The sequence below is a fragment of the Agelaius phoeniceus genome, chromosome 2 (genome assembly GCF_051311805.1).
Source record: "Agelaius phoeniceus isolate bAgePho1 chromosome 2, bAgePho1.hap1, whole genome shotgun sequence".
Lineage (NCBI taxonomy): Eukaryota > Metazoa > Chordata > Aves > Passeriformes > Icteridae > Agelaius > Agelaius phoeniceus.
Window position 1 is genome coordinate 86,683,312 of NC_135266.1, and position 19,347 is coordinate 86,702,658.

A 19,347-nucleotide genomic window follows, 5' to 3' on the forward strand; every position below is an offset into this window, starting at 1 on the left:
GTGATTTCCCTGAGGCTCTGTCCACTTCACCTCATAGGAAAGACAAAGGGAGAAAGAATATTTGGGAAATTAAGAAGGAGAGCATAGTGGGAAACAAGTCCTTCTCAGGGACCTGCCTGCAGCATCTTTCACTTCTCTTCTGTTCTTTCCCTCCCTCTCTGCAAGCCAAGAGAAGTACTTGTTATCATTCCCATTGTGTTTCAGACAAAGCAAACCAAGTCAAGTCAGCTCAGGCTGTGAAACAAGGGGGCTTTCACACTGAAAAATGGTCACAGGAGCTCCTCCCTAGCAGTTCTAAAGTGGCTTCAAGGAGTAGGGTGGTGACATGGAGCTGAGTGTGGTGGTGCCTTTCAGTGCAGAGGACTCCTTAGAAAAGTAGCTTTTCTTCTAAACTCCTGCATAATTTCTCAGCATGTCCCGCATGCCCACGGGGTTTCCAAAGGAGTGTCTGTAGGGAATAAGATTATATTTTAGTGGCAGAAGTATAGCCTGTATGGATTTAGAAAACAAAGAGTTCTGCTGCTCCTGTAGGAAGCCCCATTGTTTTTTCAAATTACAAGAAAACATTGATACATAACTGACACATGGTTGGCATTGACAACTACCTTCACTGCCATCAGCTGCACAGTGAGCTAAGAAGTTGGGCTGCTGGGGATGTCAAAATCCAGGAGATACATTCCTAGGCTTCAGCCACCATCCAAGCAGATGATGATGCTGTGCTTCCTACATCGCTCCCCCCACATCAACATGATTAATTCACCTCTTTGCCAAGCCTCATAACTGCCCCGCACTAGGTGAGCTCTCCCAGCCCTCTCCACTTGGTTCCTGTACAGATCCATTACATTCACAGAATGGAAAAATAATTCCTGCAAGGGAGGGCCATGGCTTCCCAGGAAGATAGTCTGCCTGAACGAGCCTGAAACAAAAACTTCTTCAAAAAGTACCAGGACACAGCTGATGCTGAGATTGCAGGGAGCAGGCAAGAGAACAAGGGAAATAATGTTTAAGTAGATATTGAAATAGAGAAATGCAAGACTCAGAGCCTCTCTTTTGTTATTAAAGGCCAGCGGGTGTTAGGACAGAGAGTGCCGCCTGCTGGCATGAACCAGGGCTCTCCGAGGCAGGATGTCTTTGCCACCAGCCTTCTGCTCGACACCAGAAAATCAGCAAGAAGGTGGTTTTCCATATCAGTGTTCAATGGGAATTGGGTAAATGACTGCTCCCATGACATCTATAACTTTCTTTTTTTACTTTTTCTTTAGCCGTCCTTAAAATTAATATATTAATACTTGCCTATCTGGTATAGTTGCCATGAGGTTAATTTAATATTTGTAAAGTAATTTGATCTAGGGCTAGAAAATGCTGCATAAATGCAGTATATTACCATTAAAAAGATCCAGGGAAAAGCCTGTACCAGTCTGGTAAGGTCACGGAACTGTGCCTTTTTGAGTGGAAAAATATAAGACAATCAGGTAAGGTGGAGGACTTTCAAATGTCTCTGCTTTCCTGATGAAATGCAAAGCAGTCAGTAAAGTGGAGAGAGACTTGCAAATCATCAGAGCATTGCAATATCCTGATATACATATATACACATATACCTATATATATATATATATAAACACATAAATATATATATAGAACTTTTCTGTTTTTCTTCCTGATCTTAATGAGCAAAGATGACTGAATGCCTTAACACAGCTTTCTCAAGCCATTTGACTGAGGAGCACTGTGCTCCACTCTTCTTCCTTTTTTCTCTCCTCATAATCAAGGTTTTTCTTTTCATATCACAGCGAACTCTCCTTTGCCTTTCTAGCACCTGCACAGTCTCGTAGTAAGCCGCAATGCACTTATTCAATCCTACCTTAAATGTCCTGTCTTTTATCTCCCAAGCTCACTATCTGGATAAGGTAGTGAAAGGTATGCTCTTCCTTCCTTTTTTTCCTATTGTCTTTGTGTTTCTTTTTAAAAAATGCACCATGAACATGCTGTGTTGAGGTTGCATCTCTTCCTCATTGTCACCAAAGTGGTCCCTAATGTCTGGAAGGGTGAACTTTCCAGTCATTTATGTAGGAAATACCTCTGTAAGTGCTGTGACCCTGTGTTAACATCGTATCAGTGTTCCTACCCATTCCCTTGTCCCTCCTCTCCCCTCCAAATCATCTCTCATCCTCACCCTTCCCACTCAGGTGAGGCAAGTCAGGAGAAAACAAGTGTCTCTGAATACAGCAGGAACCCTGTACAGTGATGTGTTTTAATTAAATGTCTATGGTCCATTTTGTAACACAGGTGAGTGCACTTTCTATGTGGAGTCTTCATGTTTTTGATCCACAACTGCCAACTCTTACATGGGAGCTTTAAGTAACTATATATTGAGGGCTTTTTTCGTAATACAGAAATGTTATGATCCCAAAATCTCTGGTTGTATAAATCAGTGGAAATTAGTGAACGCTGCATTAATGTACACTTCAACAAAATCCAACCTTATGCTCCTGTTTGTAAGTGTAACACAAGTCTCGGACACAGACCTTTCTTCAAAAAAGAAGAACTGTTCGAGAACAGTGATCACCTGCTGTTTTTTTAAAAAATCAGTTATTTGTTAATCAGAACAATGAGCTAAATTGCTTTAGGACTTTTTAATAGAAACAGACAGTTCAACAATGCACTTAGCTTTTGAAAAATATTGAAATAGCATGCATATGGTTAAATACAACAGTCTGACAATAAATATGATTGAGTTGGACTTAAATATTTTTCTACATGGCTGATTTGACACTAACAGCAACACAAGGTTGACACCATGCTAGCTTCATATGTTTGCTGGTTAAACAAACCAAAAAATCAGGTTGAACAAATAATTTTTTTTCTGTAGTACTATCCTTCTTTTCAGATTTTGAGCAATCAAAAATAACAGCTGTGAGAGGCTGAGGATGAAGAGCAGATATGCTCAAGTATTGACCTCCTGAGCAGTTAAAATGAAGTCTTTGCTATATAGGGCTTGTGTAGTGTGCCAAGAAACATGGTTGCCCTACTGGCTTCACTTCTCTAGGAGACTTTACAATGCAGTGTTTTTCTTTTTTTAAAGGCAGATTCAGGAACAACTGGAAATAGGCAAAATGTTTGAATAGACAAATACTAGTGATGAGGAAATGTCCATAGTTTAAATACTTCCATCATCAGTGTAATGCAGCAACTAGTAGCTGTCCTTGGACCCCTCTTTATGGATTAGTTGATTGTACAGTGGTAGTTAGTTTTCTCTCGTTGCTTAGCACCAAAAAACCCCCGTGTTTGACTTTATTTAAATTGGGAGGAAAAAGTACGTTCCCTTTCTTAGATCAGGAAAAGAGAGACATTTATTGTGCCCTTATGAAGTAAACATGGTGTCATCCTCACAGGAAGATATGGGCCATCACTAGGGAGCTGATCAGAACCTGCTGTTAATGTTCCACACCTCAGTGTTTTGCATTTCAAAACCCCAGCACTCCTCCTTTTCATCTTAATGTGTATTGGAGAAGGCTGCATCAAAAAGTAGCAGATAAGCATTGAGGGCATAGAAGAGATGAAAAATCAACCTGCAGAGCCTGGCAAGGAACCTTCAGTACTGATTTGCCCATTCAGTTGCCCAATTTTTTTAACTAAGTCTTTTGTAGATGTCATTTTTCCTCTAGGTAGCTTTTTGACTCACCTTTATGCCCAATAATAAAGACACATTATATTTAATGAGTCTTTCAGTAGGTAACAGTTAAAGTAACATACTAAGAATAAAAGATCGTCCCTTGCTATGCATGGCTGCTTTTGGAAAGATTAGCAATAGCTGAAACATTAAAAGTACATGGTTTTCTACTTGGCTAACTGCATGGTGTGCATTTTTCAAAACTAAATTGCTCATGCCCTTTTGGCTTTCTTAATTATTAACATCTTTCTGGTTGAAATCCCTTCCCAGTAATCCTGTTGTCAAAGGGTGAGCCTGATTTACTGCTGAATCTTTCCTACAGCTTTACAATAAACCAGTCAGTCAGAGAAGATGTAGAATTGTTCCTAAATGGGAGGGCAACTTTTAATAGCAAATATCAGCATAATTAAACCAAAAAGCTCTAACTAGACTCAGAGTAGAGTCTTCTAAACTAAGGCCTAATTAACACTGGTAGTGCTTAAAATGAGAAGAGGTGCCTATTATTTTAATAATAATTAAAAGAGATGCTGATTTTAGAGAGAGTTTCTCCATCCAGAATATTACTGAATCTGATGGTACATCAGTTTAATTAATTTCTATTACTGAATATCAGTTCTTACTCTTCAAAAATAATCATTAACCACATTAACACTGTTGTGATGCATATATAAACAGCTAGTTTGAATTTTAAAGTTGCTAAACAACATTAGAATTCAGGGGTGGCTGCAAGGGCTGCTCCTGAAGTGTGAGAGCAAATGAGAACCCAAGGTCTGACTAAAGCCAGTTCCCTCATTTGTACAGTTTCCAGTGTAGGAGCTCTGGTCAGTAACTTCTTAACCTTCCTATTAGAGGACACATCTAATTAAGGATTTCTGGATTCCAGTCACCACAGAATATCACAGTGATAGTTTCAGAGTTGGGTTGGTTTTGGGACAAGCTTTCATAGTTTGCAGAGATCAGCTGATACTTTGCTCCTCTCCTTTAGTCTTAGAGAAACTTCTGCAGGTCTCATAGCGTTTGTTGTTCTCTCAAGCTTCAGACATTTGCATCTTCCCGTGTTGCATTCAGCCATGTCCTACTTGTCCCAGAGCTCAGCTGCTGTCTGGGACTTCATAAGAACCTCCATCAGGGCTCTCCTACTGACAGTGAAGGAAAGATAATAAATAGCTTTTTCTTCTAAGTCTTATTTCAAGTGGCAGTGAGGTTTGCCTTGAAGAAAAATACCAGTAAATGTTGCTTATAGTTGGACTAATTAGAGAAGGCTTTAACTGTACAGATCATTAAGAGCAGATAATTTTACCAACAGTCTTAAAAATTGCAGGATGACTTCTGGTGACAGTCTCCTTTGACTCTGATGGTCTGTACTTCTCTGTTTCAAAATTAACCCACTTTTTATATTGCTTCCCTGGTCTGTTCTCTCACTTGCGTGGCAGACTGAACATCTTTGTGAATGCCCTTCAGAATCTTTCAGCAGCACTTACGTGTGCTTAAGTTTGAAAATCACGTAAAGTATTTCCTCCCCCTTTTCCGAAAAAGCCCTATTCATGTATTTAATTCTCTTAGTCACCCAAGTACAGTTGACATTACAAACAGGAATAATGGATCATTGGTGACTTCTAGCCATGAGAAATCAGAGCTGCAAGATTATGGTGGTGTAAATCTCTGAGGATTAAGCCATCCTGCTGTGGTCACATTCAGAAGCAATTCGGAAACAAGATGATCTCTTTGCTTTATTCCCCAGCATGGGGGAAAGGAGAGGATAAAGTTTATTTTGTATCATCTTTTCATCAAGTGCTTTGAAGTGCACTGTCTGTGGAATGAGGAAGATTGTACCATCCTATCTGTGTAGTGTAAGTGATGGTGAAGTCTCTGTGCACTGAACCACTTCAGAAATGTTAGTACTTATAGGTCCATTATCCTGGATATATTGGCTTATGCATCTCTGTTGTCTTCTAACTTTCTGAAAGCCCAAGTCCTCTAACAGCTGCTGTATTTTTTTTCCCTATTAATGGTTTACTTTCTCTATTCATCTTTAAAATATCTGCTCTCCTACCAAACCATGATACTAGGGGTTCAGTTTAATCCTCACAGCATTGAAATTTTAATGAACTGTGTAATGTAATGGTAAACACTGGAAAATCTCTATGTTCCTATACCTGTGAAGAGCCATTTCTGTCATCAGGAAAGCAAGAACTTTCTGGTTCCTTGGAAGAGCTTTATCTGCTAAGAACCAGAGATCACATTCTCCTTAGTGGGAAGGGACAAACTTACTTTCTGGACTTAAAGGGTGCTAAGACAGTAGAGTATAAAATTGCAGGAGAAGTTACCCTACTTTAGGTATCTACAGATGCTTATCTCTCATCAGGGCACCCTGGATTCCTGTAGTATTCAAGAAGAAGAATAGATATTTTGGGAAGGCATAATCTTATGAGATACTTGCTCTCGTCTCTCCTCTCCTCTCCTGACTGATGCTTTTCCTCTGCTTGTCCTCTTTCTGAAATGCTTGGCTTACTTTCTCTGCGTGCAGATCAAGAAGATTTCCGAGTAAATCCTGAAAGTCCATTCAAATACTCTCAAGCATGTTTCATATAGACAATGACTTGCACACAAAATTCACATAGGATTGAAAGGGGTCTCCTTAGTTAGAGTACAGTCTTCTGCTGGCAAGGACACATTGTGTAAAACTTTATATAAATTTACCAAGCTCTATGGAAAAGTAACTGAAGAATCTTCTCCTTAACACTCCCACAGGGAGTCTGCTCCAGAACTTCATTCCTTTGATCCTTGCAAATGATTTTTTTCCTAATTTCCAGCCAGAATTTATTCATACTTGGTTTATGTCCATTTGTTCTTGTGCCAGCAATACTCTCTTTACCTTAAATAGCTTTTAAGAAGTTTTCCCTTCTCAATGTTTATGTGTTTCATTAACTTTTGGGAAAAAAAATTATAGTCTTTTCAGCCACTATTGTCCAAGGAAAGACAAATCAAGCTCTTCCCATTTCCTCAGATGCCAAAAGTGCTTCCTCCAAACCATTGCATCTGTTTTCTGCCACTCCAAATTTCCTTTTTCCTAAGCCTGGGAGAGTAGAGCACATGCAGTTCTGTATGAGGTCTTTGTTTTCATAGCTAGATGATTAGTTTTCCCTTACATTTCCCGGGCACTTCTCAATGAGCCAAGATCATAGTGTCTTCAATTTCATCCAACTCTTTCTGGTTCTCACTTCACTCCTATCCAGGTCAACACTACAGCCCCTTTGTTCTGCCCAGTCTCTGCAACTGTAGGAGAGAAGAGAACTTTTTGGCAAAGGTTTTAGAGAGTCTGAGGAGTAAAAACAAGAGGTGTGCTCAGTGGTGATGCACCAGCCAAGCTCTAATGGAGCCATCCAGTATACACATAAATCAAGATTTCTTCAGAGGCTTTTCATCCAGACAAACCAAAGCAATGGCACAGGTTTCCCAGGGAAGCTGTGGATATCCCACCACTTGAAGAGCCGGATTGGACTGGTCTTCAAGCTTCCTGGTCTAGTGGAAGGTGTTCCTGGCCATGGCAGGGAGATTGGAATTCCATGACCATTTAGGCCCATTCCAACCCAAACTGTTCTACGATTCTGTGATTTTTAGAGAGGGGAAAAACTCCTATCTCTACTGTCAGGATGGTCTCATCCAAATTGGATATATCTACTCCAAAATGGGATTACCTACCTAGCCAAGTAATTTTAGGAGATTAGTTAATACACTTCTTCCTCTTTCATTCTCAAAATAGCTGAATGCTTTCAGCTTGTACTGAAAGTAAGTAAAGGGATCAAATATATAAATTAGCTGTAGCATGGAAAAAATCTGATTAAATGGTTAAATGTTTGGGGCTGTTGTATGTAACTAAAGGAGGGATATTAAAATTAAGAATTTCAAGTAGCCTTGCTTATAAATAGCTCTTCTGTAGTATACAAATACTAATATAGTGTGTAAATACCAAAATACACAACAGCATGCTGACACATACAAACACATTTGCTGCATCCCAGAATACACATTTAAAAGACTGAAATGCAACAAATTTGTTTGTAAAGGAGAAATATATTTATAAGATCCTTCTAAAAGACTTTTCCTTACCACCTTTGTTTCATTTTCCATTTGGCCCATGTATATCAGTCACTTGTTAAAAAAACAGTCCTAAAAAAAGGTTTGTTTTTTTGTTTGAAAGAAATTTCTAAGCCCCATTTCCCCAGTGCAGGACACACTATGACATGGGATGCTCTAGATGGGGTCCCAGCTCTGCCTTGTGGAGACCCTCACACATCATATGGTCAAACAGGTGTTGACACAATGCACACCTCTTCACTGTCCTTTAGCACAGGATAGGTCTGTGTCGTTCACACAGGTTCACAAACCTGTCTTGCAAAGCTGAGGACCTTAAAAAACTCAGACTATGTGGCAGGATAGCACTACACACATATAAATAGAGAAAGCATTAAAACAGGGCTTAGGAAGACTGAATTGTTTCCCTGGTGTAATCAGTCCTGCTGAGTGACCTTCACAGTCACTTCAGTCCCTTGTACTTCAGTTTCCTAAGCTGTTAAGTGTCTCTTACATTTCTGACAGCTTGGTGGTAAAGATTTTTGAGCTTGGCAGGTAAAAAGCCTCCAGAGGGGTTTAAGCTAAGCAGCCTCCCTCACACCACTGCTTACTGTGGAAATTACTCTGCTGTTTCCTTGAAGGGGTGGGGGGGAAGTACAAAAATCTCAGCAGGAGGACATCAGATGAGAAAACCAAACCCTAGTGAGCAGACGGGGAGGTTGGTGTTCATCCTCCCTAACTAAATTTTATCAACTGTAAAATGCCTGCCTCTGTACAGTGACTCTCTCTAATCACTGGGGAGAAATGGATGTTTCCAGAACATGCTTTAGCTCATCACCATGAGCATCAAACCCACATGAGGAGTCTTCTGCCCTGGGACAGTCTGTTTCTCTGCTGACTACAGAGAGTTGAAGGTATCTCAGTTTTAGATTAATTTGAACCAGATCAGATGAATCCCTCCCAAAATTACTATAGTAAAGAAACTGTATGTCTTCAAAATATTTTCTACCTTTCCCTTTCCAGCTGGTTTTGAATGCTTACCAGTCTGAGATCTCAGAATTATTGAAAGCCATCTGCTTTATTCTGCTGGGTGTTGTGAACTTTAATCCCAAATGCAACTTAGGTAACCCCAAGTACTAGTCTCCACATATCAAATGTTTTGAGAGGCTCGGAGGGCAATGTGCTGCCTTGCTTTTGCAACCAGTGAAGCAGGAATATCTCAGTGCCCCCCTGAAACTCACCATTCCCTCAGTGCAGTGAGTGTGGTTGTGCTATGAGGACCTCCTGGGAGAGCCAGAAGCAGCTGCCCATTGAGTAGTCACCCCCATCCTGACACCAAAGCGGGTTCATTCCAGGTGGGAAGACACCAAATGGGACTGGAGAAATCAACTGAAGGCAAAGGGAAAGAGCTGTTTAATGAGGCCCTTTCCAGGCTATGTTGCTTTGTGTTTTGAGTGTGTTTGAACGTGTGGCTGTTTGCCTTGCAGAGGGATGCCCTGGCTTGTGCAATGGCAATGGCAGATGCACTCTGGACATGAACGGCTGGCACTGCGTCTGCCAGCTGGGCTGGAGAGGAGCAGGCTGTGACACTTCCATGGAGACGGCATGCGGTGATGGGAAAGACAACGATGGAGGTAGGACACAAGCACATGTGATATGTCAGGCTTCACAGAGCCTATAAACCTCTCACACTGAACAGTCATCTGGACTTGATTCTGCAGGGCAGATTGTTTTTTGACAGCTGGTAGAGAGCAGACAGCAAAATCTGCCAGGCTGACTCAGCCAGAGTGGATTGGAATTCAAATTAAATGGGTTTGGATCTGGGGTGCCAGGGCTGAAGAGGGACATTTGTTTGTCTTCAAATCAAGTCCATAGAGCAGAGAGCAGGCGGAGGCTGTGCACCTGTCCAGTCCCTCTACTCCAGCCAAGTGGCTCAGCAGTGACACGATGGGACCACCTCAGGCAGTGAACATCCCTGACTGTTCAAACTTTGCCCTCACTGCCTGAGGCTTTCATCAAGGCTCTGCAGTTGGTCACTACTGACTTTGGATGGGTATTTTTCATAAACTTAGAGACTTGGGTGACTGATCCCCATGCCCACAAGCCATCCAATCCCTCTCAAACCATGTTTTATTGATTACTGTTCCATATGTAATGATGTCAGGCCTGTGAATAATAGCTCTGTGTAATGCAAACTTAATATTCAGAGTTATCTCATTACAAAGGAAACTGTGGTGCAGTGTGAAGGTTTGAATTAGAGAGCAGGAGATGAGATATTAAATTTAAGGCATAAGGGAGACTGCATAATTTGTTGTGTTGTCACTCAGCAAAAGGCTTTGTAAACCACAAGTCTGGGCCAGGACCCAGACTGTGAAGTGGAGACTGCATTTTGCAAGCCTCTGTTTTATCATATTCACAAGAACAGTACAGTTTAAAAAAAATAGCCAAGCCAAGTCTGTGATTATCTGCTTCACAACAACTGTGATTCTGATTGAATATTTAAAATACTTCTGCACATCTGGCATGGCAAATGGACCAAATTAGCCCATTAGAAAAGATGGAAAAATTTGAGTACCATACAAAGAGTACACACTATAAAACAAAGATGGCTTTTTACCTCATATGGAACTGAATATCACTGTACTTGTCTTTTCTATTTACAGCTAACACAGGGCAGCAATAAAGGTCATCACATCAGATGTGTAAAAGTATGGTAAATAGACCAAAGGTCAGTCCCAGTTTCCATGGAAAAAAATAACCAGCAAAAGCCATGTGAAGTTTTTAGTAAGAGAGAGACAGAAGGAGTAATCCAGCCTAACACACCATGTAAATCATAACTGTATGATATCACAAAGAGCATGAAAAGACCCTGAGCATCTCTTTATATCTCCTGAATCAAGGGTTAACCTTTTTACCTGGGTTACCCTCACCTTGAAATGAGCTGCCTTGCAAGCCTGCAGGACAGCGGGTGTACACGGGAGAGACAAAAGGCATTGACAGGTTTACAAGTTAGTGCACATCAACTACGAACTGGCATTTGGTGAACCTGTGTGGAGCAGTGGTGTGCACAGCAAGAACAGAGCAACTGATAGGTTGTAACTTACTTGTGGCAGCTTGTTCATGTGTCAGAGCCCACAAATGGGTGTTGACTTTACTCTTGGTACGCTCAAAAAAAAGAAAATGTACATGGTGTGCATTACAGATTACAGATAATCAGTCATACACTGTGCCTTTGATTTGGCTGTATTACTGCTAAGGGCTCTCTTCAATGAGCACTGTGCCATCTCCACCTTTTGGAATTCTGTCACATACACTGGAGTGATGCATGCTCAGGGCTGAAGAAAGGTGGTTTATTTTGGTTCACTGGAAAGGATCCAAACGTGGGATTTGCTCATGAATGTTGGTAATGGAGGTAGAAGTCCTTCCATGAAGCTTTAGAAGTCAAACAACTGACCTAGTCAAAATGGATATCACGAGTGGTGAGAAAGAGGTTAGTGAGCCTGTTCACAGTACCGGGGGGTTCACTCTGCCTGAGCTCATACCTGGCTCCTACACTATGGTGTCAAGTGTCTGCTAATCAAAATCTCTACAGCCGGAAATTCCTCAGGATAATGGGAGCTGAAGTCAGAAACTTTTTCATCAGCTCCCAGCCTAATCATACCCTGAGGGAGACGGGTGCTAAATTACAGGGTGTGTTCGGCTCTTAAATTTGGAGGCTGTTCAGATAAACAATAACAAGCTGAGCAGGAGTCACTCAGAAAGAAACTTGGTGAAATTTAATCTTTGTTAAGGCTAGTAAAAAGTTGTTTCTGAGTGCAGTTCCCTCTCCACAAAGTGTCATTTATCAAAGCTAGCACTTGGGTTTCACACCCAGGTCCACTTTGTTTACACTTTTAAAAACCAAGCCCATCAACTTGAAAGAAGCTGTAGCGAGTAACTGAGAGCAGGTGATCATCCAGTATCAGTTAAGGAAAAACAGTGCAATGACAGAGCTGTAACAATCTGGGTAAAAGGCCAAGATTTTGTACATTTGACCTAAGAGGCCACCTGTATTGCAACAAACAGGAGGTGTTTCTTTAAAACAAGATGAGAAAAGTGGTTCTTGCCTCACTTCAGCAGAAAATAACCTCTAATTCATGGCTGCAAACACTCACTACCTAAGAGTAGGTGTGACAGGTAGTACCTATATGTCTCACCCCACACTGACTGTTCTGTCATGTACTTGAAGAATAAGTTTGAAAGTTTAAAAAATCAAGGAAATTATCTTCTGTGACAAGTCCTAAAAGTAGAGTTAATGGCATTTGATAATACCTTGAGAAGAGGCTGGTATTCCATAGGCTAAATATGGGCTCTGTTGCATTGGTAGACTCCTCTGTTAAGAACATAGTGTACGGGAAAAACTGAGGGGAAGAGAGGATATTCTTAACTAATCTCATGAATATACTGTTGAACAGCAAAGCTGTGTTACCTGTCCTTGTTCTGGAGAAATCATCTAACTGTTTGAGAGCCAGAGTTGTCCAGTTCTCCATTTCAATAAGTTTTCATGAAGAGAAAATCACACTGAGGTGAAATCATGAGAGGACTACAGATGTTAATTGAAATTGCTCATTTGGTCTAAAAGTTCAACACAGTTACTTTATTTGAGGGTCTTTGTTGTTCATTGGGGCTTCTCCAGAGTAGCCAAGTCTTCCAGGTAGAGTGAAGCTTGCTGGTTTTCCAGGAACTGGAACCGACCCGTCCTTCATTTTCTGCTTTAAACAATTCCTGTTCCTGAGCAGCTGCTGAACTCTGTCAAACTTGAATCTACCTTATTTGTGGAAGGCAAGAGGCAATATTTTTGTCATATGAAAAATATGTCTGAAATGACAGTGTTCACAATATTATCTAAACCTTCATGTTGATTAGCAGTTTCTGTTCAGTTGTCTGCTTTTCTCCACTGCCTCTTCCCAACTGAAATACGTCCAAAGGTGAGTGTTAGTGGTTAAGGGATTAAATAGGTAGATAGATGGCTAGATAGATAGATAGCCTTCCCAGTCAAATAAGCCTGGCTTGTCATAATATATATTGCACACCATTAAATAAAACTATAGAAACTTCATTTTTCTTAGCTGTCATCTGGTCAACAATCTTCCTTTGGGACTGAGAGAAATAAACCATCCTGCTTTCTTTTTCTGCAAGAATTGTATTAGCGAAGCTCCTTCCCCTCAGTTTATGTCTCATTTAGCCTAGGACAAACAGAGAGTTCCAATGTACCCATGGCCCCATTTTGCCTTTGCAAGTTCAGTCTGTGCTCCACCAGATGCTTCCCAAAAGCTAGCAGGTGGAGCCATTTGTATGCTTTCCTTGACTTATCCTCCTGGACCAGAACAACTAAAGGTTGCCTTAATCTCCCATCCCTGGAGCAGTGATCAGGTCACTTCAGGGACAGTGTAATTCAGGAATGGTTTCTCTGAGGCAAATCAGTGATGTTTGTTTAACTGTACCAAAGCCCACTGGCAGCTCCACAGTGCCTTGCCCTGTTCAAGGATCAGGTAGTGCTTGTGGTAAGGTGGAGACTTACATAATGCTCTGGAACAACAGCATTTCAAATCTTTCACAAGAGAAACTTTGGCACAGCACTCTGGCCTTCTTAACACCCATGTGTTCACCATCTGTCCACCACATGCCAAATAGTGTTAGAGAGCTGGCAGAAGTCTGCACTGATCTTTGCAGTGCATAGGGGTTACATCTGAAGTTAGTCTCAGGGTTTTAAAGGGAACAGTAAAGAATCCAGGAGAACCCCAGAATGCAAGCCTTTGTCTTTGCAAATGGTTGAGCTGCAGACAAAGTAGTGGGGTGCTTTCTGATGCTTCCTTTCTTCTTTTTGCCCTCATGCCCTTGGCTTTAATAGATGAGAAGATTGTCTCCTGGGCGTGGTGTGTGAGCTGTCTGCTTCCTCAAAACCATAAAAAATTACACAATAATGTGCTGGCTACATTTGTGGAGGGAAATATTGAGATCTGAATGCACCTGGGAAAACAGCCATCATAAATTATCATTTTTCATCACAGATAGATCCAGTCAAACAACAGGGTCATCTTGGAGGAGCCACAAAGCACTGCTAAAAGGATTAGAAAGCCTGCTGTACTTAAAAGATTGGGTAGCTGGTATAATTTGTTAGAAATCACCCAGCTTCTCTTCCTCTGTTTCATGGTGACTGTTAATTGACTCATCCTCAGATAAAATGACCAGTTCACATTTTCAGGTTTCAGCTCTTTGCTGATTTTGTGTTGGATGGTAACACAGGGTGTCTCCTGTGGCTGGTTGTTGGCAGCAAGGCTGGCAGGAGAGCATTGTTCACCCAGGGCATTCCGGCATCCTGGAGCATGTGTTTATCATGCCATTGGAGAGGATTATGTGTTGTGAACTGGGGGGTCTAGCAGTGTCTTGTCTTGACACCTTGGGAGAGCTCCTGGTACTTTGAAGGAGTCCTTAATGAAATGCCTTTGATTAATAGATTCAGAAAGAAGCTATGAAAATGCTCTCTGTGTTGAGGGAAACCTAGCATTGTCTGCTGAAATGAGAGAGCTAAGTTATGGGAAGGAGGCACTGCTTTTACACAAAATGTAACAGAAGGTGACATGAACCAGCTTCAGAAAAAAACAGATTGGACACTTAAATCACAAAGCATTTCTGCACTTCAAAAGATGCTTAAACAGAGTTTGAGCACCAGTGTTTAAAGCAGAAATTCAGGAAAGCTCTACCAGACCTACTTTAGCATCTAAGGGAAACCGCTGCAATTTCTGTGAGACAGAAAGTCCCCTTAGAATCCTAAGGTTTTGCACTGACTATGCGGAACATTGCATAGACTGCATGGCCACTTTCCTCTTGACCAGGATTTGAGAAACATGCCAATATCTGAGTTATCTGAGACCACTTTCCAAGATGTTTTCAAATGATTGCTTAAATTGGCTTGGATTCAGTCAGAGCATGTTAGGGTGAACTTTTCAACAGTAGCTTAACACTTGCAGCACTTGCCAGGAAAGTGAGAGACCTTGGTGACAAGAATCTCTCAGCTGCTGAGGGTGTGAAACCACTGTTCCCACCAAAAACATTTATAAGTTCTGAGTTACTTTTGCTCAGAGGAATCACTTTTAAGATGTGCTTTGACTCCTGAAGGAGGCAGTTTCAGGTACACTATTGCATGACAGTCGATCAGGTTAATTGTCACAGACATCTTTTCATGAAAATCCTTTCATTAGGATTTTTCCTGCTGAGAAGCTGAGAGGCTTTAGCAACAAAATGTAGACAATGGTTATCTGCTGCTGTGGAATGCAACAGGTCCATCTGTGATTGGCCCATCTTGGATGTTTACAATTAATGGCCAACCACAGCCCAGTTAGCTTGGACTCTCTGTCTGAGACACAAACCTTTATTATTCATTCCTTTCTATTCTTAGCTTAGCTAGCCTTCTGAGATGAAACTTTTCCTTCTATTCTTTTTACTATAGTTATAATGTAATATATATATCATAAAATAATAAATCAAGCCCTCTGAAATATGGAGTCAGATCTACGTCTCTTCCCTCATCCTGAAAACCCCTGTGAACACCATCACAGTTAATCAACTTGTGCTTACTGTCCTGTCCAAATGCTAGTCACAGAATCATAGAATATCCTGAGCTGGAGGGGGCTCATAAAGATCATCTAATCCCAGCTCCTGGCCCTGCACAGAACAACCTCTACTCTGTCAGGTTTGGTGCTGTGACCACTTCCCTGGGGAGCCTGTTCCAGTACCCAGCTACCCTCTGGGTGAAGAACCCTTTCCTAATAGGCATCCTAAACTTTCCCTGACACAGCTTCATGCCACTCACTCGGGTCCTGTCACTGGTCACCACAGAGAGGATATCAGTGCCTGCCCCTCCTCTTCTCTTTGAGAGGAAACTTCAAACCATGATGAGGTCTAGCCTCAGTCTCCTCCAGGCTGAACAAGCCAAGTGACCTCAGCCACATCTCATAGAGCTTCCCATCCAGAGCCTTCGCATTCCTCACAGCCCACCTTTGTACACTCTAATGGCTTAATACCTTTCTTATATTGTGGTGCCCAAAGCTGCACACAGGCCTTGAGGTGAGGCCGCCCCAGTGCAGAGCAGAGTGGGACAATCCCCTCCCTCACCCAGCTGATGATGCTATGCCTGATGCACCCCAGGACACAGTCTCTCCTAAGCTAGAAAAGGCCCTCACACGCCTTGCTCAGCTTCATGCAATTCCCTCAAATCCTAGGTTGCTTGGTTTATATGCTGCTTTGCTGGCTGTTAAAAATCTGCTTGGAGAAAGGAAGAAGCCCATGAAACCAGCTGCATCAACTCTATTCTCCAGAGCAGTGATGAGCTGCGGGTTGCTGTGAACTTGTAGATTCTAAACACATTATTACAGGTCTGGTTTATGCCAGACAGTGGTGATTATCGTGTGTTTTCTGTCATTTCCTCCTTCCACTTCCTTTCTTTCTCTATTCAGATGTTTTTTTAAAGAATGTAACTCTGGATTAGGATGAACATTTTGCAGAGTCTTTCTGTAGTGACTATCCCCACAGAGGTTCTGCACAAGAGCCCAAGGAGTCCTGTAATTCAAACACTTGACTGCTATTACATATGACTGTGTTATTTCAAATTTGCAAACAAGTGCTGAACACTTAGAGAAAGAAGTGAGGGCAATTCCTTTCCCAGGCAGCCAGCAATCTAATTTAGCCCAGATACAAGCAGTGAGAAGCTTATTCAGGTGAAATCAAAACAGAGCAGGTGGGATAGAAGGAGCAAAGAGAATATGAATAGCTAACGTGAACACAGGGAGTTAACAGTCATATTGCCATTGTTCCTTACAGTTGTGTTTTGTTTTCCTTTGTCTCCTTAAAGGGGAACCAAAAGCTGCAACTCTTGTTGAATAAGTAAAATTTATCTTTGAAAGCACTGGAGTAAAATCCATTTATTCCCCAAATCCAATTCAAGTAAATGGAGTGTCAGTCCTCAGCTCAGGAATTGGATCAGAACATCATTATTCCTGTAAAACCTTTATCAGCACAAACATCCACGTGAACAATAACTTGTTTGTGCAAGTACCTTTAGAGCCTTCCTCTAAACCAGTTTAGATTAGAACTGAAAGAGTAAAACCTGATTTGCTCAAGGGTAAGACTAAGACTTTGTTATCTTTACCTTTGAGCATTTACATTTAAAACCTTTCCCACCCAAACTCTCCCAATAATTCATCCAAAAGCATCACAGGACAAGACAGTGTCCCCACAAAAAGTGATAATGTTGCCTGATGAATGGCACAGAAAGGGAACTGAAAGATAAGAACTGGATGAGGCAAGAGACACGATTATTTGTATAATCAGTGCATTTTATTCTTTTGTTGCCAGTGGAAATTCTCCCATGGGAGACAATGGGGTTTTATTGTTGGTTTTACTTCCTAGTTTTGCTTTGCCGAATACAGTTTCTCATAGAGGCTCATCCCATTGCAGTCAGTAACAAAAAGTGTCATGGTCTTTGGCAGGAGCAATCCTTGAGTTTGTCATGTGTGCTGTCCCAGATTCACCCTAATCAGGCTCCTTAAGCCCACCTCCCTCTGACTGCCTGCCTGCCTGGGGCTCCCAAAGTGCATCACAGTTCACAGAATGCTCTCTGTGTATAAACAGGTCCATCCCTACCCATGGCCTGCCTGTTCCAGCCTGAGACTTGACATGCAGCACCCTGTCAGAGTCTGCTTAAACACATAATAACACCACCTCTGGCTGCAGGTTATTTGCATTCTGTTGGTGATGTTAGCATAACTGATTTTTGTTGCTGCATCCATAACTCCGTAGAAATGCTCAATAATTCAGTCTCAGCCACTTAAGACACTGCCCATTAAATCAGCCAACACAATTGTAGGGCCATGAAAAGTCACAGCTAATTGGAAATTTTATTAGCTTTCAAGATCAGCTCTTAGCTGATCTTGTTTACTGCAGAAGCAATGTCTCAAAATCAGGCCTTTGCTTCTGTACAAAGCTCTAATTCTTGACACCTTTTGGGTGCTGCATGGCAGTGAGTGAAGAACTTGGAAGCTGACTGCATGGACACGAAGGAGAAATGAGACTACTGTGGGATTTGTGAGCACTTTTCAGCCACCAAGTGCAGCAACTACTCAAGGAGGGCAGGGACAGCAAGTAGCTCCATTACTGCTGAAGAGTAATTATTTTGCAGGAATTTTAAAATATCTGGTTGGTTTGGGTGGATTTTTTTTTTTTTTGCATGCATCATACAGACAAACGTCATAAAGGACGTGATTTTCAGAAAGTGATGGGTCATGAGCAGTGTTTGAAAGCCAAGTAATTTTAGCTCCTCTTAAATTTGGTATCCAGGTGACTATTTGTGGAAGGCAGTGATGATAAGGAGTATCTTGTGAAATTCTTGAGTGAGGTCAGTATTTCCATCTGTTGTCATTATCTAGTGTTGCTGTCTTGATAGTCATAGCGAGTGTTTAAAGTCAGTTAAAATCAGTTGTTCTCCAGCTGGCATTATGCAAATGTTACACTCATTAGGCTGAGGTCCTGCTCCAAGAAGACACAGATACCTTTGGTGTTCAGCCCCCTCCATGAAACAATGCTCCCATGAAGAAAAAGCTGAGCATACACTGCAGATACAAAACTTTAATGACAATTGTGGTTATTTCATTGGGTTGTGCTGACACTTCAGAGCCCTTTGAGACTAGAACAGATGTTTTGTGAACAGAAAATAAAAAGACAGTCTCTACTCCCAGGGAGTTTGCAGTCTAAAGTAGTAGTTTGAAGAGCTCACTAATGGGAATGGTGGATTTGCAGTCTTTAAGGGAGTCAGAGCCTCATTCTAAAAAAAAATTGCAACTCCACCCACAAGATAAGAGCTAGATAAGTCATCCCAAAATAAAACTCACTGTATAGTGATATAAAGAGTGCAGATTACCTGATAAAAATGGTCTTGGTCCCCTAAAATACAATGTTGGCTGAATAAATTGGAGCTGCTTTATCCTCAATGGCAGAAAAGAAAGGGTTTCTGCTGAGCCCAATTAATTTTCCTTCATGTCCCTCTCTACAGGGAATGAGCCAGGGCTCACAAGATGACCTGTAGAGGTACCATCCACTCTGCTTTATTCTCTGATTACTTGAATGTTAGTGAAAGATGCAAACCACTGAACACATTATTTACCAGATGTGACAATGTCTTGCCAGTGGCTCCCTTTTCACAACAACAGTGGTTTGATTCACCCCATGGTAACTCTAAGATTGCAAAAAGGTAGTTATTTCAGGCTTCATGCAAAGGAAGTGGGACAAAAGAGTTTGGGTTTGGTTTTAGGAGGACTGTCAAAGGATATATATGTGTATATAGAATGCATAAACAGTCTCAAGATGTCTCAAAAATTCCCGTTGCTTGGAAATCAGAAGGAACACAAGAGATGTCTTAAAATCTGGCTTAGTGACACATCTCTGAATTAATTTATTAATTGGAAGGCATCCATGATTGAAGATGTTTCTGTAGGGATCCCTTGGAATTGGTTGTTGTATCCAGCCCTACTCAGCATTTTTATTATTGTCTTAGAATATAGTTTACTTCT

The 19,347-nt window shown here is 41.4% G+C and overlaps 1 protein-coding gene across 14 annotated transcripts in view; it reads left to right on the forward strand.

The window, feature by feature from the left end:
* The window catches only part of TENM4 (teneurin transmembrane protein 4), a 1,543,936-nt gene that overhangs the window by 1,427,453 nt on the left and 97,136 nt on the right, over positions 1 to 19,347 (forward strand). For 9 of the 14 annotated variants that reach the window (XM_077174070.1, XM_077174074.1, XM_077174071.1 and 6 more), the window contains 2 exons: positions 1,891 to 1,917; positions 9,232 to 9,378. In XM_077174070.1, coding sequence (XP_077030185.1) covers positions 1,891 to 1,917; positions 9,232 to 9,378 — 174 coding nt within the window. The remainder of the gene's footprint in view (positions 1 to 1,890; positions 1,918 to 9,231; positions 9,379 to 19,347) is intronic. The other 5 variants (XM_077174077.1, XM_077174075.1, XM_077174079.1 and 2 more) reach the window with 1 other exon arrangement.